At 48.3% G+C, this 23,737-nt stretch overlaps 1 protein-coding gene across 2 annotated transcripts in view; it reads right to left on the bottom strand.

Annotated features, from left to right (window-relative positions):
- FAT2 (FAT atypical cadherin 2) overlaps positions 211-23,737 on the bottom strand; it is an 84,931-nt gene continuing 61,404 nt past the window's right edge. For both annotated transcript variants that reach the window (XM_005683192.3, XM_018050131.1), the window contains exons 17-24: positions 23,011-23,154; positions 20,977-21,174; positions 15,919-16,729; positions 14,248-14,393; positions 8,171-8,612; positions 4,952-5,105; positions 3,453-3,910; positions 211-2,149 (exon numbers count right to left, since the gene is read on the bottom strand). In XM_005683192.3, coding sequence (XP_005683249.2) covers positions 1,617-2,149; positions 3,453-3,910; positions 4,952-5,105; positions 8,171-8,612; positions 14,248-14,393; positions 15,919-16,729; positions 20,977-21,174; positions 23,011-23,154 — 2,886 coding nt within the window. In that variant the 3' untranslated portion in view covers positions 211-1,616. The remainder of the gene's footprint in view (positions 2,150-3,452; positions 3,911-4,951; positions 5,106-8,170; positions 8,613-14,247; positions 14,394-15,918; positions 16,730-20,976; positions 21,175-23,010; positions 23,155-23,737) is intronic.

Here is a 23,737-nt window from a genome sequence, read left to right as displayed (position 1 = left end):
CCTAAGCCCCACCCCAGAGGTTCTGATTTTGTATGTATGGGTGGAACTCAGGGATCTGCAGGTTAGCTGTTTTGCAAGGGAATCATGGTGCTTAGTGACCTGTGGGGTCCCTTCCAACCCCAGACTCCATGAACCTTAGCTTGGAATGGCCAGTAGACCCCTGTGACCTTCCCCTGACCCAATCCCAAACAGCCTAGGTGACAAAGAAAATAACAGTAAAAAAGATATTTTATTGTTAAAAAAACAACAGATGAGGAATGAAACCAGGCACCCCATCATTCACGCTCACAGTCGCCCGCACAGCCGTGAACCACACACACAGACACACTTTCACCCACACAGCTCCCTCTAGCTGTAAGCAGCAGCCTTGTGGGTAAGAGTCACCATTTCTCTTCCTTTTTTCTTTTGTCTCCCTAAACAACACACATGAAGAAGCAGTGGACCAGAGTGGCAGGGGAAGGAGTGGCCAGGCCACCAGAAGCTCTGGTCCCTCTCACTCCTGGCTACATACATTCTGCACGTGTGCACACGTACTATACATGGACGCCCATGTGTGCAGACATGCGCCCACACTGACCCTCCATGCATAGGGTTGAGTCACTGCAGGTAATACTTGGATTGGCAGGTCTCTGAGACAGAGGGGCAGGAGAGGACCCTCCTGGTGTCTGACTCCCTGCTGCCACCCTTCCCTGCGCAAGAGTTGACTTCCTTGTGTCTAGGGAGGACATTGAGTCCCTATGGGGCAGCTCATCCAGACAGCAAGGTTGAAAAGTGCCTAAGAATTATTTTGAAAATGAAGAATCGTGCCCTTCTTGCCTTTGGCCCAAAGTGCTTGCGAAACTTGGGCTGAAGAGCCCAGAGTTTCATGAGGTCTGAATTCTTTAACAAAGATGGTTCAGGGCTGCACAGATCCTGGCAGGCCCTGGCTGGTAGAAAGTCACATGACTTAGAAAAGGAGGGACAAGGTGCTTGGAGTTAGATTAGAGGAGTGGGACCACCAGAAGACTGAAGCCAAGTGATGCCCCTGGGGAACCTTCGTCACCGAGGCTCATCAGCTTACCTCCGATGCCTGGCAGGCAGGGTGCACAGGTGGCATGTGGTAGCTGCTCACCTGCTGCTCACCTCTCAGCCCCTTGGAGAGCCTCTGTTGCCCCGCAGGGCTTGTGACCTTGGGCCTTGTCTCTACAGCAGGTGTGGCACTTGCCTGTGAGGCACAGGCCCGCCATGGCCTGCAGAGCACAGCTGTGGGCAAGTCTAAGAGGGTGCCCTTCAGGGTCAGCCTACTAGTTCAGGCTCTGAATCCCTGGGGACCATCAGGGGGTCCCACCACCTCTTGCCTATCCCAGGAGTCAGTTTTTCCTGGGTTTCCAGGGTAACAGCTCTGGGCACCCCCTTTCTGCTGGGGGCCCTGGTGCTGTGTCTGGAGCTCTACCCTCAGCTTCCCTCCATCCTCAGGGACCAGCTGGGGTCTGCAAGAGCACATTTCAAGATTTGGCAGCTTGGACTGGGTATGGGGGCTTCCCTCCCTCTTTCCCAACCATGCTCAATTCACACCCCACCAGTCGGAGGGGAGGTGTCGGGTCCTCAGCCTCCTGCCTGCCTCCCTCTGAGGATAGCTAGAACATGACCTCCTCACAGCTCCCGTAATCACTCTCCACCATGTCAGAGCCCTCATAGTTGGGGGGGGCCTGGGGCTGGCCCCGGCCCAGGGGGTGCCCACCCCCTACCTCACAGTCGGCGTAAGAGGGTCCAGCCCGGCTGAGGCGCATGCTCACCCCCTTGTAGCCCCCTTCTGCCAGGCAGGGCCCTCCCCCTCCCTGCTGGAACTGCGAGTGGTAGTAGCTGATGGCTGTGTACTCATTGAGACAGGGAGCCGGCAGGTGCTCCCGGGGACTGGGGGGCCGCGGGGGGATCAGATCTTCCAGGTTCTGGTTGCTGTAACGGGGTGGGAGAGGTGCTCGCTTGTTTTCCAGCTCCAGTGGGAAGGGGAAGCCCCCGTAGAGGCCACTGGGGTCTGGCATCACGGCTGGGTTCTGGTGGCAGTGAGGCGACGGTGACAGAGGGCCAGGGGTGACTTCGGAGTGGGGGTACTCCCAGCGCTCCTTCCTGGAGTAAGTTGGGGGCCAGACCGTGGCTCCGCCTGGGTATACTGAAAGGGAACACATGATAGGGTGAGCTCTGAGTTTCCCAGGTGAAGGTTCCAGCTGGCCTTAGAGCTAATGTACATGACTTAGCATGTGGCAGGGAAGAGCCAAGGAGTCAGTGGGTATGCGGCCCATCTGTGTGTGTTGTCTCTGGCAGCTTAAATTAATATCTAGAATCCAGTGGGGCCAAGTTGAAAGCCAGAGGTTTAACTCAAAGCCAGCCCATTTTGCAAATCTGTGCCACTGCTTCAAGGGTCAGTGAATAAGGGAAGAATCTGAATGGCTCCATGCAGCCAACTCCCATTCCTGGAGACAGCAGCTCCATCAAAATCCTACTGGTGAGTTTTGTCTCCTTAATTGAAGGAAACAAACATGTCTTTTGGACTAGGAGATGTGATGGTGTCTATCACAGGGAGTGATTACATGAGACGTGGCTTGGAAGCTTGGTGATCAGGCATCCTTGGTCCTACCTCTATCCCTGGTCCTACCTCTATCCCTGAAGAGTTGGGAGAGTTACAACAAGTCACTGTGTCTATATGGGTCCCAGTTACCCTAATGGCAGACAGTTAATGCCAATAACTGTTGAACTATTAGTAAGTAAGTCTGGAAACATAAAGTACTTTACAAATTCACCTCCTGTTGAGCTGAAGATGAGAGGAGGGTGAAGATCCCTCCTCAGGGTGAGCCAGGTCTGGCCCAAGGCTGCTGTACCTCTAGACTGGGTGGCTAGCCAACTAGACAACTGCCTCTCACTCTCCCTTTTCAGAAAAGTGTAAATATACATGTAAGTGAGTTAAAGTCACTCAATTGTGTCCAACTCTTTGCAACCCCATGAACTATACAGTCCATGGAATTCTCCAGGCTAGAATACTGGAGTGGGTAGCTTTTCCCTTCTCTAGGTAGTCTTCCCAACCCAGGGATCAAACCCAGGTCTCCTGCATTGAAGGTGGATTCTTTACCAGCTGAGCCATCAGGGAAACCCAAGTAAATATATATAGAAGCTCCCTTTTAACCCCATGGGTCCTCCCCACCCCCATCCAGGGTCTGTGGGTTTCTGCCATGGACGTCAGTCCTGGGGAGTGACTTGGAATTTAGACGAGTGCATCACAGTTCAGTGGAACGAGGCATAGACTCTTGAGTCCAGAGGCCTGGAGTCTGGTCCAGCCCACTAGTGCACCCTGACCTTGACCACATCCCTTCGTGGACTGGATGGTGGCTGAAAACTGTCATGTCTCAGATAATGGAGTGTTTCCATCTACTGCCCTGTCCCATCGATCCCAGAGGCTAACAGCCTATGGCTATACTGACCCATCTCCTCGCCTGACCATCTCCTCTTAATGATGGCCTCGTTGTCAGGGTGGGAAGAGACCGCAGCTGGCGGGAGTCTGGGAGGAACGCTGCAGACCATGGGCCGTTGCTTAGAGCTGGGTCCGAAAGTGACAAGTTCATTTGGAGCCGAGGTCTTGCCTGGCTCCATTTGGTTCAGGTTGTTGCAGGAGCTGGTGCTCAGGGGGTTGAGCTCAATGGCAGGTGTGGCTTGGGTGTCAACACCCACACTCCTGGCCAGGAGATCTGGGTCCTCCATGGCCACGGGCTTGTGTGACTTGCAACGGCGGCAGTAGAAGAGAAGCACCGTGGAGATGACGACGATGACCAGCAGGGCCACTATGATGATCAGAATCTCCTGCTGTCCCCAGTCCCCCCTTGTGATCTCAGGGGTGACGAGGCAGTGTCCTTCTGAGCAGCCCCTGGCCTCCATTTCACACCTGCAGGGACAGAGAAGTAGAGGATGCAGTCACTGTATAGGCCTTTCCGTGTCCCCTCTTTATTTATTATTTATTTGGCTTTCTTGAGTCTTAGTTGCTGCATGCAGGAGCTTTCTTTGCAGTTCACAGATTCTCTAGTTGTAGCAGGTGGGCTCTGAAGCACTCAGGCTTAGTAGTTGCAGCCCGTGAGTTTAGTTGCCCCATGGCATGTGGGATCTTAGCTCCCTGACCGGGTGCTGAGAGAAAGGACTTTAAGATAAACATATGGGGGAATCTTGGAGAAGCCCTTTCCTTCTCTGGGTCTGTTTCCCCACCTGTAAAATGGGTGGGTGGACCACACCACTGGATCTCTTACATATACACTGACAGCAGGGTGGAGGGTCCCTTGAGAGTGTGTTATAAATAGAATCTCAGGCCTCCTTCCTTGGAGATTCCAATTTAATTGTTCCAGGAATTTTTATTTTTCATGTCTCCCTCATGATTTTTAAAGGTTTCCAAGTTGGGAATTCATAAAACCAGTGAATTGCCAGAAGCCTCTTTGTGTCTAGGCTTATCGTGGGTGACTCTCCTTCCCTGGCAACCCCAGGGCAGCATTACACAAGGCACAGGTAGCTAGTGGTGGGGCATGAGTCCACAGTGGAGCCTGTCCCGAGGGGAATCATTGCCCCCAGGCCACTTTCTGAAAAGTCAGGGGCCAGAGCAAGAGAATAAGAACTTGAGCATTTTCAGACTTCAGCAAAGACCAGAAATGCCTGAGGAGCTGGTATGTAGATTCCTGGACCCCAGCCTGGCGAGTCCAGTCCACTGGGTTCAGCAGAGGGCTTGGGCGGTCTGTCTGAATAGCAAGTGCCTCCCCTCATGGGGTGTTCCTGATGCAGGTGGTGGGAGGAAGAAGGCCTGACCCCTGGAAAAGGCCACAAGGCCAGGTCGCTGGATTACTCGGCCCCTGGCTGCCCACTGGCCTCTTTAGGGCTCAGAGGGCAGAGGTGCTGCCAACCTCAGGGAGAGGAGCCCACAGCTGGGGGCCTCTCCTGTGCTCACCTGTCTCCTGTGTACGGGTAAGGGCAGACACAGGGGGCTCCCTCGGGCGAGGAGATGCAAGTTCCACCTTCCAGGCAGGGAGTTGAGGTGCAGTTCTCCTTTCTTTGTTCGCAGTGCCTCCCGGAAAATTGTGGGCGGCACACGCAGACATATCCTGGGAGGAAAGGACAAGGAGGTGAGAGGACACACTGGCCTCGTGGTCTGGTGACTGCGGGTGGACAGAGCCTCCAGGATGGAGGGGGACCTTGAGTGTTTGCAGATCCCGGGGTCCACACTTAGCTACTGAGTGCTCCCCTCTGCCACATGCTCCGTGTTGGGCAGTGGTGCTCAGCTGGGCAAGAAGACTTGATTCCTGCCCTTAAACAACTTACAGCCTACAGGGAACAGTCATCTAACAGATACTAATGGGTATCATCATTGTCATCCTAGACAATGCTATTCAGTGTAGTCACTGTTCTAAGTGTCTTCAAGTATTAGCTCATCTGACCCACCCATTGGCTCTGAGATTGGTTGCTGTTATGGTCCTCATCATTAGTTATTATTATTGTCCTTGCGCCTGGGGACAGGTGGAAGTTGATGGCTGGCCAGGAAGCGAGGCCTGGGAATGTATGACATTGGCTCAGAGTTACACCACAAGCAAATGGCAACTGTGGGGGGGATCAAACTGAGACAGTTATATATCATATCAGTATATTAGTAATTATTATAAAAACTCATTTTATTGAAAGGAAGTGTTAGGGGAGGAAACTAGCCTAAACTAGGGACCAGGGGAGGTTTCCTGGAGGAGGTGGTATTTTAGTTCAGACCTGAAGGATGAGTAAAAATTAGCCAGGCAAAAAGATAGAGTGGCAAAGAAGAAGATGCTTTAAGCAAAGGAGAACGTGTGCAAAGATGCAGAGGAGAGAGCATGACATATCACCAGGGGCCAGGGCGGGGGTGAGCCTAGGGAGCAGAGGGGAGAGTGGGAGCAGGAGGGCCGGCAGGTGAAGGGTACAGTGCATGCGAGCCATAGGCAGGAGTAAGAAATCGGGACTCCATCAATGGCACCCCAGTCCAGTACTCTTGCCTGGAAAAATCCCATGGATGGCGGAGCCTGGTAAGACTGCAGTCCATGGGGTCGCTAAGAGTCAAACACGACTGAGCGACTCCCCTTTCACTTTTCACTTTCATGCACTGGAGAAGGAAATGGCACCCCACTCCAGTGCTCGTGCCTGGAGAATCCCATGGATGGAGGAGCCTGGTGGGCTGCAGTCCATGGGGTCACTAAGAGTCGGACACGACTGAGTGACTTCCCTTTCACTTTTCACTTTCATGCATTGGAGAAGGAGATGGCAACCCACTCCAGTGTTCTTGCCTGGAGAATCCCAGGGACGGGGGAGCCTGCCATCTATGGGGTCGCACAGAGTCAGACACGACTGAAGTGACTTAGCAGCAGCAGCAGCAGCTGAACAGCAAGGGGAAGCTGCCACTAGGGTCTGAGCAGGACAGTGATGTGCTCAGATCTGCACTGTGTAAGGATGGCTCTGGTGTCCTGCTGGAAGATGCTAGTGGAGGGACAGAAGCAGGAGAGCAAGGAGGTGGCTGGTGCAGAAGAGAAGATGAGAGGTGGTGAGGGCTGGGCTCAGACTCATGGCAGTGGGGACACAGAAGTGATGGACTCCTTGGATATCTCAGGTAGAAATGACAGTAATATCAGTCAGGCAAACATTAGAAAACGGGAGAGTGCCAGGTGTTGACCGGGATATAGGTGCTTAGGAACCCCATGCACTTGCTGTGGAAGCACAGACTGCTGCAGCCATGCTGGACAGCAATCTGACCTGACTTAGTCAAAGTATTGGTATACTCTGGGTTTGTGAATTTCATGTGTGTGTGTGTGTGTGAAAGTTCTCATGTAGGTTCATAAGATGACATGGAAGGATGTTCAGTGCAGCCCTGTTGATGGAAGTGGGATGTCCATTGCTAGGAAAGTGGAGAGGGGAAACGTAGGCACATGCACACCTTGGCAAATTGAGCTGAAATTAAACATAGTAGGAGGGAAGTTCAAGAGGGAGGAGACATATATATATGCCTATGGCTGATTCATGTTGATGTATGGCAGAAACCAATGCAACATTGTAAAGAAATTATCCTCCAATTAAAAGAAATAAATTAGAATAAAGAATTACTTGTGGCAGTGTGGATGGAAGAGTATAAAAATTCAAGCATGAGAAATATAGTTCATGCATGTTGAAAGGACACTTTTAAAAACTTTAGGGACCTCCTGGTGGTCCAGTGGTTAAGATTCCATGCTTCCACTGAGGGGTGAGGGTTTGATCCCTGGTCAGGAAACCAAGATCCCATATACTGTGCAGTATGGCAAAAAAAAAAAAAAAAAAAAAAAAAAAAAAAACCCCACACACTTTAAATGTTTACCTATGAGTTTGGGGAAGGGAAAAGGCAGTGGAGTATAAAGGGCAGTAAGAAAGAGAAACAGCATGGACCAATGATGACACGGATGTGTTGACCTCAGCCTTCTATATGGAGGTCCCCATTCACCCCCTTCCCCCATCCAGAAAAAAAAAGTAGATAGTTCTTGTTGAAGGAGAAAGAAGACTCTTGGCCTCCCCTGGTGTAAACATGCTGCTGCTGCTAAGTCGCTTCAGTCGTGTCCAACTCTGTGCGACCCCATAGATGGCAGCCCACCAGGCTCCCCCGTCCCTGGGATTCTCCAGGCAAGAACACTGAAGTGGGTTGCCATTTCCTTCTCCAATGCATGAAAGTGAAAAGTGAAAGGGAAGTCGCTCAGTCATGTCCGACTCTTAGCAACCCCATGGACTGCAGCCCACCAGGCTCCTCCACCCATGGGATTTTCCAGGCAAGAGTACTGGAGTGGGTTGCCATTGCCTTCTCTAGTATAAACCTAGCTGAGCCCAACTCACCAGACAGTAAAGGAAAAGGAGGAATTATTTCCACTGAGATCTGCACCCTGAGCCTGTCTCAAACTTCAGCCCTGTGACCTTGGCTGAATTCCCTTACCTTTCCAGGTATCCCTTCTGTAGCACAGTGGTTTCTTGAGCAGTAAAACAGAGCTTTACTTCCCTCTCCCCTCTCTCCCTCAAGGGGCTGCGTTAGAGAAATATACTCAGTCAGCTCTACAGTGATCCATGATTGCTAGTTCAGCATGTCAGGGTCCTCTGCAGAGGCTCCTGCGGTAAGCCTCGGGGTCAGCCACAGCCTTACCTGCCTCGCCAGTCGGTGAGCACTTCCCACCATTGAGACATGGGTTCCGGCCGCACTGGTCACTGGGGAAGCAGCACTCAGTGAGGGCCCGCCTCTCCAGCAAACCGGCCACCTTCTTGCCATGGACCAGCAGCTCCAGCACCTCTCTGTTGATCACAACAGCATCCAGGCAGCCTTCAAAGCCCTGGGAGACATTTGGGGAAGAATGCGAGTGGATGAGGCCACCCAGAAAGAGGTCTCGTTCAGGCTTCAGACCCTGGCAGTTCTCTGGGAGCTCAAGGGAGGTGCTTCTTGCACTGTCAACCAACAGGCGGACGGAAGTGTCCATCTCCTCCACCAGAACAGAGTGCCACTCGTGGTCATTCACGTGCAACCGGGAGGAAAGATTTCCATAGAAGCCACCTGGGCAGTGGTATTCCAGCTGGAGCACTCCGTTGACCAGCTGTAAAGAAAACCCAGATGACCATCAGCAAAACCAAGAAGTGCTTAGAAAAACCCTTGCTCAGAAGCTGCTAGTGCAAAGAATGTTAGTGTATTCTTACAGGTAAGAGGGGTAGTGATTTTTCAAGGCTGTATTTTTTTTTAGATATTGTATTCGTAGAGCATAAAACCCCTCAAGGTGCACTTCCATTTGTGGTCTCATTTGGCCCTTGCTGTTCTCCATGGAATGTCCTGGGCAGGGGTGGCATCTCCATTTCACAGATGAGGAAACTGAGGCCCAGAGACATCCCGCTGGACCCTGTCTTTTGGAGTCTTCTTCACAGGCCTCTCTAGTGTCCTACTCTCCTAAGCCTTCAGGGAAACCAAAAACCTCCCTTTCACCCTCACTCCCTTATTCAACAGTTCAGCAGTTCTTGAAGTGGATCTTAAAGATGATTTCAGGGGATCCACAAGCTGACAAAGGTTCATATAGTCAAAGCTATAGTTTTTCCAGTAGTCATGTATGGCTGTGAGAGCTGGACCATAAAGAATGCTGAACACTGAAGGATTGATGCTTTCAGACTGTGGTGCTAGAGAAGACTCTTGAGAGTCCCTTGGACTGCAAGGAGGTCAAACCAGTCAATCCTAAAGGAAATCAACCCTGAATATTCACTGGAAGGACGATGCTGAAGTTGAAGCGTGGATTCTTTGGCCACGTGATGTGAAGAGCCAACTCACTGGAAAAGATGCTGATGCTGGGGAAGATTGAAGGCAGGAGGAGAAGGGGATGGCAGAGGATGAGATGGTTGGATGGCATCATCAACTCAATGGACATGAGTCTGAGCAAACTCTGGGAGATGGTGAAGGACAGGGAAGGGTGGTGTGCTGCAGTTCGTGGGGTCACCAAGAGTTGGACACAACTTAGCAACTGAGCAACAACAACAACAAGTGAAACTATTAAGTAGAGCTGGATTAAGCAGAGCTTCCTCTGGGTGAAATATGAAGGTCTAACCCAATGTTTTCTAGAGGCTGGCCATTTGTACACAATCTTGACAATTTTTGCCCTGGTTGAATACTACACATATCTTTATTAAAAAGAACGTTTCATATTATTACAGCAAATAGAAAACCAATATAACTTGCCATTGAGGAAAGAGAATGTAAAAAATAAGTACATCTTATGTATAGAGAGAATAACATAGAAAATTACAATACTTTATCTAAAATAGATAGCCAATGAGAATTTGCTGTGTGACTCAGGGAACTTAAATATGGGCACTGTGACAGGCTAAATAGTGGGATGGGGAGGGAGATGGGAGGGAGGCCCGGGAGGGAAGGGACATGGGTGTACCTATGGGTGGTTCTTGTTGATGTATGACAGGAAATCACAAAATTCTGTAAAGCCATTATTGTTCAATTAAAAAAAATTTTTTTATAAGTACATCTTATACAAAACATTGTTATTAAATCACTGCTTTCACTTACCAAAGACCACAACTCCATTGATCCCTCCATTTTTTCACTGTTTCTCCCTTCTGTCATGTCCTCACTCCTCACCTTATCAAGCTTAAAAGTCCATAGACAAATTATTTTCCCTTTCTAACTTGGTAGATCTCACTTGGCAAATACACAAATCAGGTAAAACTCAACTTTCCCTCTACTCTGTATAGGTATTATGGAGCTGAACGTGGCTACGGAGTAACACACAGCCTTTGCTTATCGGTCTCCCTTTAATTTCATGGCCATGAGTCTCAAATGTGTCCTTCGTACTACCCAACAATTGTACAATTGTACTGTCTTGGTTGGGCTTCCCTGTTGGCTCAGACAGTAAAGAATCTGCCTGCAATGCGGGAGACCCAGGTTTGATCCCTGGGTGGGGAAGATCTCCCGGAGAAGAGAATGGCCACCCACTCCAGTATTCTTGCCTGGAGAATTCCATGGACAGAGGAGCCAGATGAGCCACAGTCCATGGTTTTGCAAAGTTGGACAAGACAGAGCGACTAACACTTTCACTGTCTTGTTTAGTCCCCTTGCTCTCCCAGATGACTATTTTCACAACTTCTCTCTCCTTAGACCCTTAATGCCTCTCTCCCCATCCTCACTCTTAGCGACCAGATGGGAAGTTATAGGCACAGTCACCATCACATCTGTCCATGTTGTCCAAAGCCAATCTCTCTATTCGTGCACTAGATCCCACCCTACCCTTCTTAACCTCCTATAGATTGGACAAGAGACCACTGACTATCTCTTCTCCTCCCTATATCTTTGTTCATTCTCTACTGGATCATTCCAGGCATCATATAGACATGCTGCTATTGCTCTAATCTTTTAGAAATATATATATTTATGTATTTATTTATTTTCCAGATCTTAGTTGTGACATGCAGGGTCTTTGACCTTTGTTGTAGCATGTGGGATCTTTAGTTGAGGCATAAGAACATCTTAGCTCTGGCATGTGGGATCTGGTTCCCTGACCAGTGATCAAACATGGGTCCCCTGTTTTGGGAGCATAGAGTCTTTATCACTGCACCACCACGGAAGTCCCTACTGCTCTAATCTTAAAAAAAAAAAAAAGTTTTATTGAACCCACATCTCTTGCCAGATTGCACTTTCTTTATTTGCTTTCTCTTTGCAGTACACATCCACTCCTACCCACCGTGACATCATGACACAGAAACCACTGATGTCAGAGTATGCAGCGTCCTCTTTGTTGCCAAATCCAATGATTGATGTCACTTTGTGTCTTATTTGACCTCTTAGCAGAATATGACTGAGCTGATCACTCAATGCTTCCTTCTCTTTTTATATGTAATTTTATTTATTTATTTATTTATTTATGGCTGTGCTGAGTCTTCGTTGCTGTACACAGTTGTTCTCTAGTTGCAGAGAGTGAGGGCTACTCTCGAGTTGTAGTGCATGGGCTTCTCATTGCAGCGACTTTTCTGGTTGCGTAGCACTGGGCTCTAGGGCATGCGGGCTTCAGCAGTTGTGACACATGGGTTCAGCAGTCGGGCTTCTCACTCAGTGACTTCTCTGGTTGCGTAGCACTAGGCTCTAGGGCGTGCGGGCTTCAGCAGCTGTGACACATGGGTTCAGCAGTCGGGCTTCTCACTGCAGCGACTTCTCTGGTTGCATAGCACTGGGCTCTAGGGCGTGCGGGCTTCAGTAGTTGTGGCACATGGGTTCAGTAGTTGAGGCTCCCAGGCTCTACACTGGCTCAGTAGTTGTGGTGCATGGGCTTCGTTGCTCTGAGGCATGTGGGATTTCCCCAGACCAGGGACCGAACCCATGTCTCCTGCATGGACTCTGTACCACTGAGCCACCAGGGAAGCCCCACTGCTTCCTTCTTAATACAAACCCTTCATCTGGCTTCCCAGATATAATACTCTGTTTGTTGTCCTTCAGCATCACTGGTTGCATCTTTTAATTCTCCTTTATTGGATTCTCCTCTTCTCCTGACTTCTCAGTGATGGAGTATCTCAAGGATAGATCCTTGATGTACCCTCATTTTAACCTGCACTCCTTGGTGATCTTCCCAGTCTCATGGTTGTGAATACTATATGTATGTTGAAGAATCTCAGATCTTCACCTCCAGCCCAGAACTTTCTCACTAGATTCTGTTTGTCCAGCTCCACTAGTAGGTCTAACAGTTATCTCAAGCTCATGTGTCCAAGATGGAACTCCTGGTCACCCCCGCTTCCCCAATCTACTCTATCCATATCCTTGGCTAGGTCTGTTGGCAGCAACTCCATTCCTTCTGGTTGCTGCAGGTCAACATCTTACTCCTTGTTTTCTCTCCTAGCCCTCATTCAGCTCCTCCAGGGTCCTGCTGTCTTTGCCTTCAAAATATCTCCAGCATCTCAACTCTTTTTTTCCCAGTTCCACAGTCATTCCCCTGATCTAAACTGCCATCATCTCTCACCAGAATTACTCCCTTTGGGCTGGGTCTTTCCGCTTCCATCCTTGTTCCTCTAAAGTCTATTCTCAGCACAGTAGCCATGAGGACCCTTTTCACATATGTCAAAACATCTTAATTCTTTGCTCAAAACCTTTAACATCCCCTGTATTACTCAGAATAAAACCCAATGTTCTTAAATAGCCAGATAACTTTTTATAGATATGATCTCATCTCATCTTATTATGCATCAGACCTCAGCTTGTGCTACTACTGCCCCCCTGCTCACTTCACTCAAGCCATATTGACATCGGAGCTGGGTTTTTTTTTTTTTTCTTTTTTTTTTTTTGGAGCTGGTTTTAAACATGCCAAGCAATCTCCTACCAATGACTGTTCCCTCTACCTAGAATGCTGTTCCCCCAGAGGTCTACATAACTAGACCCTCAATGAAACCTTCCCTAACCACCTTATTTAAAATTGTAACTTCCCACATTCCTGATCCCCCTTAACCTTTTTTCTTCTCTTTTAACCTCAAACACTTATCACATTTAGACAAATTCTGTAATTTTCTGATTTACTAGGTTTACTGTCACTCTCTCACCATAGGATGAAAACTCTAAGAGGGTTTTTTTTAAATCTTTTTCACTGATAAGACCCAAGCACCTGGAAGAGTGCCTGTTGCATAGTAATGCTTGATAAATATTTGCTAAATGAATTCAGTTCTAACTAGGGCTTCCCTGGTGGTCCAGTGGTGAAGAATCCGCCTTGCAACGCAAGGGACACAGATCCCTGCTGTGGGACGATCCCACACACCACAGAGCAACACAACTACTGAGCCCTTGTTCTTAGAGCCCATGCTCTGCAACACAAGAAGCCACCACAATGAGAAGCCCCAGCACCACAACCAGATAGTAGCCTCCACTCACCGCAACTAGAGAAAGCCTGTGCGCATCAATGATGACCCAGGGCAGTAAAAATAAACAAATATTTTAAAAATTCTAAATGGGGCTTCCCAGATGGTGCTAGAGATAAAGAACCCGCCTGCCAATGCATGAGACATAAGAGACGTGGGTTTGATCCCTGGGTAGGGAAGATTCCCTGGAAGAGGTCACGGCACCCCACTCTAGTATTCTTGCCTGGAGAGTCCCATGGACAGCAGAGCCTGCTGGGCTACAGTCTATAGGGCTGCAAAGAGTCAGACACAACTGAAGCAACTTAGCACGAACTAGCTGCCAAAATCTCCTTTCTCTTTGGGAGATGGACATGTGTGATGGAGGTGTTAAAATCAGGCAGGCACTCTGAGACTTTCTACAGATATAATCAGAAGGACTGAAAGACCCTTAGAAAGGAAATTCATTTTCCTCCATATGATTCGATGTACTTAATGCTGAGTTTGTCATCTTGAGCGCCCCCTAGGTCCAACCCATCTTGGGGGAACATTGGTCTGTTACTCAGCAAAAGTGATAAAAGCATCAGCCAGGTCTAGGTGGCCTCATGCATCTCTCTCTATCTTCAGAGGCTCTCTGTCATCCCACAGAACAGCCCAGCGTTGTACTAGGACATGATGCATCCCCAAGTGGGGTGGTTTGGCCATTGTAACTAGAAAGTCTCATGTTCTGACCTTCGAGAGTCACACCCAGGATCACGGTAAACCACGCAAGGATTTCTTTGCGGAAGTTTGCCTTCTTGGCCACGCCCATGCCACCCCACCTCCCCAGCCTGGCACGCCCCCAGGAAATCTCTCAGGGTGGCAGTTCCTTACCTTCAGGGAGAGACACACTGTCTTATTGCTGAACAGGAGAATTGCCTGTGACTGGAGTGTTTTCAGGCGGAAGTGTATGTGCCCGTTCTGAAATTCCGGAAGACGGTACCGCCCGAAACTCTGACCGCTGAACCTCACGGCAGTACCTGTGAAAGCAGCCAAAGGTGTCACCTCCACACCAAGTGGTCCCCACGGAGCACTGGAACCGACTTTGTCTCACTCAACTCTTGAGTGGCAAGCAGCGTCATTGCTCACATTTTACAGGTGAAGAAACGAGGGTGTGGGGTAACTTGTCCAGGCTCACACTGTTAGACAGGGGCCATCACCCTGCACACCTTTCTTTGGCCCCCGGCACCCTTGCCTTGGGTCCCAGCCTGGGTCAGAAACTATGAGCTCAAACCATGAAGGAAACGCAAATCGAGCCAGAAATATCAACCAGGTATGTTGGTTGATATCAAAATCCTCCATAGTTTCCATGTTGAGTCTGACATCACTTGGGGAAGAAGGAGGCCAAGTTGGAGAGGATCTTGCATATATGTGTGATTTCAGGAACACTACAAAGGCTTTTTGCCTCAAGATATCTCCTTCATCATTAGGAGTGTAATCATTTGAATAAGCACATCCCACATGATATGCTGTTAAGAAGTCAAGAAGAAAGCAAATAGTGACAAATAATGTAGCTGAAACTTCCATAAGGTCCTGCATGCCCCATCCCCCATATCAATTGCTAACACACTGTTGCATAGTGAGGGGTCTGAAACTTCACCTAAACTTGAGTTTTTCAAGCTCATTTGACCATGGACCCTTTAATGTGGACCACCTACCATTAGCCCTTGGACATAGCATTCTGTGGAAACCCCTTTGAGAAATGCTGTGTTATATTAAGCAATGCCCTCCCCAGATTTTGTTTTTTAAATCCACCCTCCCCAGAAGTGAGTCCACTTATTAAATCCTTAAAACCTCAGTGTGAATAAGATTATCAGTTGTCAGGGCTCCAGATTCCTAGGGAAGAGGATTGATTTGGGGGGAGGGGGATTGGGAGGAGGGGAAGAGAAGCGTTGAAGAGAGGGAACTCAGGTCAAAAGAAGGAGAAAGAGAGTTTTAATAACCCACTCAAGGGTATGCAGCTAATAAATGATAGAAACTCAGATTTGAACCTGAGCTGCCTACTCTGAATGCTAAGGTTAAACCCATCAGACTGTAGTAATAATAGTAGTAGTGTTACTGACTCAGGTTAATTGACCACCTTCTATATGTCAGGCACTTTTCTAAGCAAGCACTTAATATTTAATTCTTACTTAATCCCTACAATAGCACAAAGGCACAGAGAGGTTAATTAATTTTCCTTGGGTCACGTGGCTCACAAGTGGCATAGCTAGGATTGGAACCCAGGCAACTTGATGCTAGAGTCTGTGCTTTTAGCTGTGATCTGAACTGTCTCTTGTATTTTTACCATTATTTTCAAAATTAAAAAAAGTGACTAGAACTAGGGTGCTATTCCATGATGAGATTTTGTGAGGCCATACCTGTCTCGTGGTGGTCCATGGCCCTTAATCCTGTGAAAACATCCCTCTAACTAAACTGAGAGCCCTGTGTTGGGATCTCCAGCCCTGGAGTTGGGCTGGCCAGGCCCAGCAGCACTGAGTGTCCTGGGGAAGGCCCGTTTCTCACCTTTACAGGAGCAGTTCTTCTCCAGGCGGTGCCTCGGGGTCAGGATGCTGAGCCGGGCTGTGCTGTACGTGGGCCCAACCCTGGGGTCCAGGCGCACGGTCTCTTGGCAGATTTGTCCCTGGCAGCTTGGCCCCTGGCAGGGCACCACGGGCATGGCTGACCTCATCTGAATTCCCACCGAGTGCTCCATCTCCTTGGCTGAGCGAGCGATGGTGGATGCCAGCTCCTGGAGCTTGGAGAAGGCCCCCGAGTGCCCCTCGAAGACCAGCAGCACATCCACACCAGCCGTGGCCTCTGCTGGCTGAAGGCTGGCCAGGTGGATGTTGGCTCGTTTGATGTCCAGCCAGTTGCTAAGGAACCTCTGCAGGTTCCTCCAGTGGTCACTCACCAGCTCCTCCGGGGTGAGCTGGTGGAAGCCCATCCACATGGTCCGCTGCAGAGCCTCTGGCCCCATGTGCCACACGTGGACATGGACGCCAGCCACGGTGGAGAAGGTTCCATCGCTGACTGTGACGTTGAATGTGTATCGGCCCCGAGGCAGCGCGTGGGAGGCAATGATCTTGCCATCGGTCGCCCCCACTGAGAAGCGCCGGCCCACGCCCTCCTCTCCCGCCAGGCTGTAGGTCAGCGTGTCCTGCGGGTCTCGGTCTGTGGCGTGGATTTTGCCCACCATGCCGCCCTGGAACTCCTCCTCCCCAGTGGTGATGAAGATCTCCAGGGGGAGGGCGGAGGGCGGGTAGTGGCTCTGCTCCCTGACGTGCACCTTGACCGACGTGGAAGATGAGAGGGGCGGGGTGCCGCTGTCTGACACCTGTGGGTGAAGCAGGCTACGAATCAGGACAGTGGCTGTGGCCCCTAAGGGGCCTCCCTGCTGCTCCAGCGTGAGCTCAGTGTGCTGTCGCATTTGAAAAGGAAAATCGTCACTCCAGAAGCACCAAAGGTTTTGTGGAGGGACTTACAGCCCACACCAGGCAGTAAAACGTAACTCTACCACCTTCTTATCTGACACCTCTCTGAGTCCCTCCTAAGCCTCGCAAGCCACACAGTTCCTTCCTCTTGAACTTCTCTCATTCCGTCTCTTTCTTTAGGAGGGTCATCACATGTCTCCTAGAGATTTCAGAGCACATCCTTTGTGGCCACTGTCAGCCCAACAGGTTCTCTTACTTCTCTTTACTATGTGACTGGGGTCAGGCTGGGGATGGGCATGTCCTCTTCAGTTTGGTCAACAAATATGTATTGAGTGCTGGTACAGGCCAGGCCCTCCGCCATGATCAGCAGAAAAAGAGAGATGAGGAGGAGAGGTGACAGACAGGGAACAGCAAGTGTCAGGCCCTCAGGTGGGAAGGAATGCTGAAAAACCAGGAAGGGACCAGAGTGGCCAGGGCTGAGGGCCAGAGGTGAGCAGAGAGGTAACCCAGGTGGTTACTGATGTGCTGAGGAACAGGAGATTGGATTTAAGTCAGAGACATGAAAAGCCACCAAAGGTTTTAAGCAAGGTGATTATTAGAATAAATTAGAAATGCCTTTCCCTTGCACATTTCACCAAGCATCTCTACAACTTTCTGCCCAGACTTAGGCAGACAAGGGTGAAGCTTTCCTTCCCCTCCTCAGTAGCATTACCACTTTCTCAGCTGTCAGCAAGGATCTTCATGGTTTTCCCTACAGTAATATCTTGTTCATATGGATTTGCTCTGAGTGGACAAGAAAGGTATAATAATACACCTGCTTCTGGGAATTATGGTAATAATTAATATTACTGCTAAGTATTATAATATATAGGCTTTCCTTGGGCTCAGATGGTAAAGAATCCTCCTGCAGTGTGGGAGACCTGGGTTGGGAAGATCCCCTGGAGGAGGGCATGGTAACCCACTCCAGTATTCTTGCCTGGAGAATCACATGGACAGAGGAGCCTGGTGGGCTACAGTTCATAGGGTCACAAAGAATCAGACATAACTGAGTGACTAAGCACTGCATTATAACATGTAACTGACATTATCTGAGTACAAACTGTGTGCCAGTCACTTTTACATGCTTTAAATGTGTGATCATAGTTTATCTGTCTGATGAGGCAGGTATCCTGAAGTGTCCTACTTTACAAAAGATATAACTGAGTCTCAAAGAGGTCAATTAACATGCTCAAGGTCATACAGTAGGTAAAGCCAGAGCAGAATCTGCTGGCCTATACAGAGTTGGACAGGACGAAGTGACTTAGCAGCAGCAGCAGCATAGTGCCTCCCAGTGAACAAAACTGGAAATACAGGACGAATGCAAGAAAGTGATTTTTTTTTTTTTTTTTTTTTAAGAAAGTGATTGAGTTACTAAGTGATACTCTGAGCCAGGCTACAGAGATCAGGAAGCTGATCTCTTGACCTATGCTTTTGGCTTTGAAGACCCTCTACATTAGCCCACATCTGTTCTCTGAGTCAAAGCCTCCCATTTCCAGCTACTTATTGGACACCTTCACTTAGATATATCATGGACTCCTGAAAGATAATATATGCTAAACAGAGCCCTCATTTTATCCCATAAACCTGTTCTCCATCCAAGTCCTTCCAGACTCATAAATGGCCCTACCAACCAGACTTCACTGGAGTCAGGAACCTGGGAGTGGTCCTGATTCTTCTCTTTTCCTTCTCTCCCCATATCCAGTCCACCACCAACTCCCACTACCTGTTGCAAAATCTGTCCACTTGTTCATCCGCACCATCACTCAAGGTCTCAGTACCACCTGCCTCCAGCTTAGATGACTTCTCATTGGTCTCCCTCAACCACTCTTGCCCCCTTAAACTGACTGTCTCTGGAACTTAAAAAATGAGCTTCCTGAGACACAAGAAGGGTCACTTCCCTGTAGGAAACCCTTCCATCACTTCTCACTGCACCCTGATTAGAATCAACAAGTATTACCAAGGCTTATCATGGGTGACTGTACTTCCTGGTTTTGATTTTCATTTGTTATGAAAATCAACAGTTATAACCAATTAACTGTTTTTAGTGCCTCTCTCACTCTCAGGAACATCACAGTTTGGACCTCAAATAACATGGTCATCCAAGCTATGAGGCACCCATGAGCCATCCAACCCATCCCTTCAGCTTCATTCCCCTCCTCGCTCACCATGTGATGAGCAAATGACCATGCCTCGGGTCACTTCAAGCTCTTTCCCAAAGTGGGATTGGTCTTGTCTTGTTCTTGCCTGGGACACTCTCCAGCCCCCTTTTCATGTGGCCAACTCTTCAGGTCTCAACTCAAGGGCAGCCACCCTCTGAATATGTCTCTGCAGTGCCTTTTGAGCTTCCCACCCCTTTCCTTCTTCATCTGTTTATTGTTTATCTCCATAATTAGAATCAAAAGCCCATGGGGACAGGGATCACCCTCTTCTTTTCACTGCTAGCATGGGACCCAGCGTATGATAGGTACTCAAAGGATGCTGAATGAATGAATGCCTGGCTGGCTGGCTGTCTGAATGGATGACTACATCACCCTGAGCCCAGAGAAGTTCACAGGATAGTAGTATCCACTAGACTAAGGTTTAGAAAAGAGATTTGGGGGGATGCAATGAGCATGGGCATGTTTCATCAGCATTTTGGCCGCTTTTTCTTGGGCAGTTTTCCTACAACCCATCATAATATCACTGTAATCCTCTGCACATGTATATATGTTCTCTCATTGGACCCTGGCACTGAAACCATGGATAATCATTAGTCAAATCCACTTCACCTGCCTTCACTAGTCAAGGTCGCTTTAAGACTTGTATCTGCCTATAACCTAGACAATAAGATAGTTGCCTGAGTTATTTTCCAGGACTTGGGGAGTCAATTGTGCCTAGTGGGAATAGAACTGGTTCAGACTGGGTAGGACCACCAGCCCTTCAACAGAGCATGCCCAAGTTCTGCTTGGTGACCTTGATGTCAGAGGGCAGAAAACTCCACCCTCAGGTAGTGCAAAGTGCCTCCATTTCTGGACATGCAGAGGCCTGTAGCTTAGGAACACCTGCGGCAGAACAATGATTACCGCACCTTTTTCCAATCAGCTTTCGCCGTGCTCCCCTCGCTCCCCAGGTCTCAGACTGCCCTGGCCCTTTGTTCTTAATCCATAAACACCCAGAGCCCCTTGCCTTCCAGGAGGTGGTTCTGAGACTTGTTATCCTATCACCTTGCCTGGCAGCCTTGCTAATAAACCCTGTCTTCACCGCAGACTTCATCATCTTAGCATTTTGGCTTGCTGTGACGCTGGATAAACTGAACACCAATGCTCAGAGGTAGGTCTTTAACAAGACTTGAGGTTCAAAGAGCTATTCTGGCCAGACTTGAGGAATTAGATCCAGGGAGAGGGAGTTTCTGTTCTGAGAGCAGGGCAGGGGTGAAGAGCTTGGAGTCAGAGTGCTGGGATTTGGAGCAGGCCAGCTCTACCACTTATTAACAGTATCACTTTAAGCCAGTCACGTAATCTCTGTGTGCCTCGGTTACCACATCAGGAAAGTGGGAGTGATAACTGCACTCACCCTAAAGCATGGTGTGGAGATTTAGTGCAATGATGAACATGAAGCACTTAGCTCAGTGCCTGGCATGTAGTAAGGGCTCTGTACACTTTTTTCCTAATAAGAGAAGCACTGATGGTGCTTTTATTCATTAATTATTTTTTTATTGAAGTATAATTGCTTTACAATGTTGTGTTAGTTTCTGCTGTATAGCGAGGTGAACCAGCCATGTGTGTATATATATATATGTGTGTATATATATTAACATATATAAATGGCTATATATATACACATACCCCTCCCTCTTTATTTTAATTTGAGCTTATTAATTTTTAGTTGGAGGACAATTGCTTTACATTATTGTGCTGGTTTCTGCCATATATCAACATGAATTGGCCAGGGGTATGTGGTTCTCTCTTAAACCTCCCATCCCACCTCCACCTGCATCCTACCAGTCTACATCATCGCAGAGCACCAAGCTGAGCTCCCTGCACTATACAACGGCTTCCTGCTAGTATCTATTAGCACTGCCAGCACATGTTTCGTCCCCACGGTCACCACCAGGGGCCCCCACAGCTCTCACCTCGATTTGAAGCTGATACCATTCCTGGACTCTCTTGCTCAGGCCTGCAGTAGTCACCAACCATCCATCTGGGGTCACTCGGAAGGCAAAGCCATCATTCCCCTTGGTGATTCGGAATGAGAAGGGGGGACCATTCTCTGGGGAGTCTGGGTCACTCAGAATCAGTTGCAAGACTTTGCTGCCAATGGGGGCATTTTCCTGAGAACAAGAGTGACAAAATCAAAGAGCAAAGTGAATCCCAGTCCTTCCTCTCACATCTTTCTGGATTCCCTTCTCTAGGATGAGTCCTCGGCACTCTGGCTGCTCCCAGGTCATGCCTACATCTTGAACTGTCATTCATTCATTCTGCCTGTCTGTGAATTAGTGGTTGACTTTGTTAGTCTAGACCAGAGCTTCCTGAGGGCAGTCCTAGGTTTTAGAAACAAAGGCCATTGGGGCTGGAAGAGTCTTTAGAGGCCCTTTATCCTACAGAGAGGTGACTTGTCCAAGTCACATAACTGATAATTCATGTATATAAGTTAGTGCCTGAGATCCACATGGGAATTTTGTGATTCATAGGATCAGTTGAAAACCTAGAGATGGTTTCATGATTAGATGACCAATGGAACACACATCCAATGAGAAAAATTCAAAGACAATTAGTAATTCAACTGAGAAAATGGATCCCGTGGGTATTGTTCCATTTTTTTTTTTTTAATATGTATTTGGCTGCGCCAGGTCTTGGCGGCATGTGGGATCTTCAGTCTTCATTGTAGCACCCAGGATCTTTAGTTGCAGCATGTAGGATCTAGTTCCCAGACAAGGGCTCAAACCTGGGCTCCCTGCATTATAAGCACAGAGTCTGAGCCACTGGACCACCAGGGAAGTCCCTGTTCCAGTCTTTGTTCTGTAACACAGGAATTCAACATGCTATAATATTTACAGTGATTGTTAACTGTCTTTTTAGCATCAAAAACCTTATCTAAAAACACAGTCTTATGAGCAGAAAGTCATAGTTTCAGATTCAACAAGTAGTCTGGCCTTTCTTATAAAATCCTACTTTTATTCAGGTAGGGCAATACCCTCAGCTAAGATATGTCCTCCTAAGAGGAGACAGACTAAGACTGGTTTAAGTCAGTTGTAATAATCTGATTTCCTATGCCAGTTTTCTTTTTATTTAAGGGTGATCGTATAATCCAGTTCTGACCATTGGAGAAGTCTGACAGGTGAGGGTTCTTCTTTTGATAGAAACAGATTTGGCAAAGGAAATCTCCTGTTCACCTTTGAAGAAGGTTAGGCAAGGATGTGATTCTGGAGCTGCAGCAGCCATTTTATAACCATAAGGAAGAAGGTGAGTGAATTTTGAAGAAAGTAATCCAAAATTGTGATATCTTTTTTTTTTTTTTTTTTTGCTGAAATAACCAATTCTGGAATTGGTTTTCCCACTATCAGACCTATTGCTATAGGATTAATAAGGCCTTATTGTTTAATGAACTTTTAGTCAAGTGATCTATTATTAGCAACCAAAGCATCCTAACTCATACTCATAATTTCCAAAACAGGTGACCCTGGTTGATGGATATGGGACTCAGAATTTTGTGCTCCTCCCCACTTCCTTACGTCTCTCTATGTGATCACAATTCCCCACAGAATCCCAAGGCCTTCTCCAAATCCCGTTTATAAACCATTAGTATAGTGGAAATAGCTTGGGATCTGGAAAATCTTTGAGTTCAAATCCCAGATTTGCCACATTTTGACTATGGCATGTTTCTGTACCTCCATTTAAAAAAATCTGTAAAATGAGTACTATCTATTCCATATGGCTGTGTGAGCCCCCTGTGAGATAATGGATGCAGAAGAACCTAGCAGAATGCTAGATAATTTTTAATTGTGTAATCCGTAATCCCCTTCAGCAGGCTGTGTTGCCATTTGGGTATCAGTGCAAGGTCACAGTCACTGTTTGGGTGGACCGATACCAGTGGTGAGCACCCTCCACTAGGAAGAAAATGGAGGGAAGATGATGACTTTGGGATGATCTTAGAAGGCTGAACATACCTGGACAGAGGTGCTGTAGTTGAGCTGGAAGAATCTTGGTGGGTTGTCATTGACATCAACCACTTGGATAGCGATGTCTGTGTCCTCATAGAGTGCGGGCTGCCCACTGTCTGTGGCTCGGAGCTTCAGGGAATAGCTAGAAGTCTACGGCAAGAGACCCAGGGGAGAATTAGCAACAGGGCCCTCAGTTCTGCCCCCATGATTCATGACTAATATTTTTGGAAAAATAAGATGGAGACACTCCCTTTTGCCTGCCCCCATTGCTCTCCCATAGCATTTTAGGGCTCAGGTTCTGGTGTCAGGTGGAAGTAAATTTGACTTCCAGTTTAACTATTTACTAGCTGAGCCTTGGCAGAGTGACTGACTTGTGTGCGGGTGATATCAGGAGCCACATCCTAGGATCACTTTAAGGGCCAAATGGCATAATGTATGTACATCACATAGCAAAGTCCCTGGCACAGAGCAGGTGCTCAGTAAATGATAACTTGTTACAATGATCTAATAATCCTTGGTTAGTAGTGAGAAGTTGGCCTGAGTTAAAAGTCGCTCAGCCCCTCTCCTGCCTCTGGCTTTACACGCCCCAGGGTCTCCACAGAGGAAAGGAATGGGGGACACTGAGGGCAGGTCTGGAGAAGCATCAGGCTGGGGTGTTGACCACAGTTCACCCTCTGGACCTTCAGCAAGGCTATATTCCGCTCTGATGATCTCAGAACGGGTCCCTCCCATG

This window comes from Capra hircus, chromosome 7 (genome assembly GCF_001704415.2).
Source record: "Capra hircus breed San Clemente chromosome 7, ASM170441v1, whole genome shotgun sequence".
Lineage (NCBI taxonomy): Eukaryota > Metazoa > Chordata > Mammalia > Artiodactyla > Bovidae > Capra > Capra hircus.
Note: the sequence above shows the minus strand (reverse complement) of the source record. Positions and strands in the feature narration are given on the sequence as shown.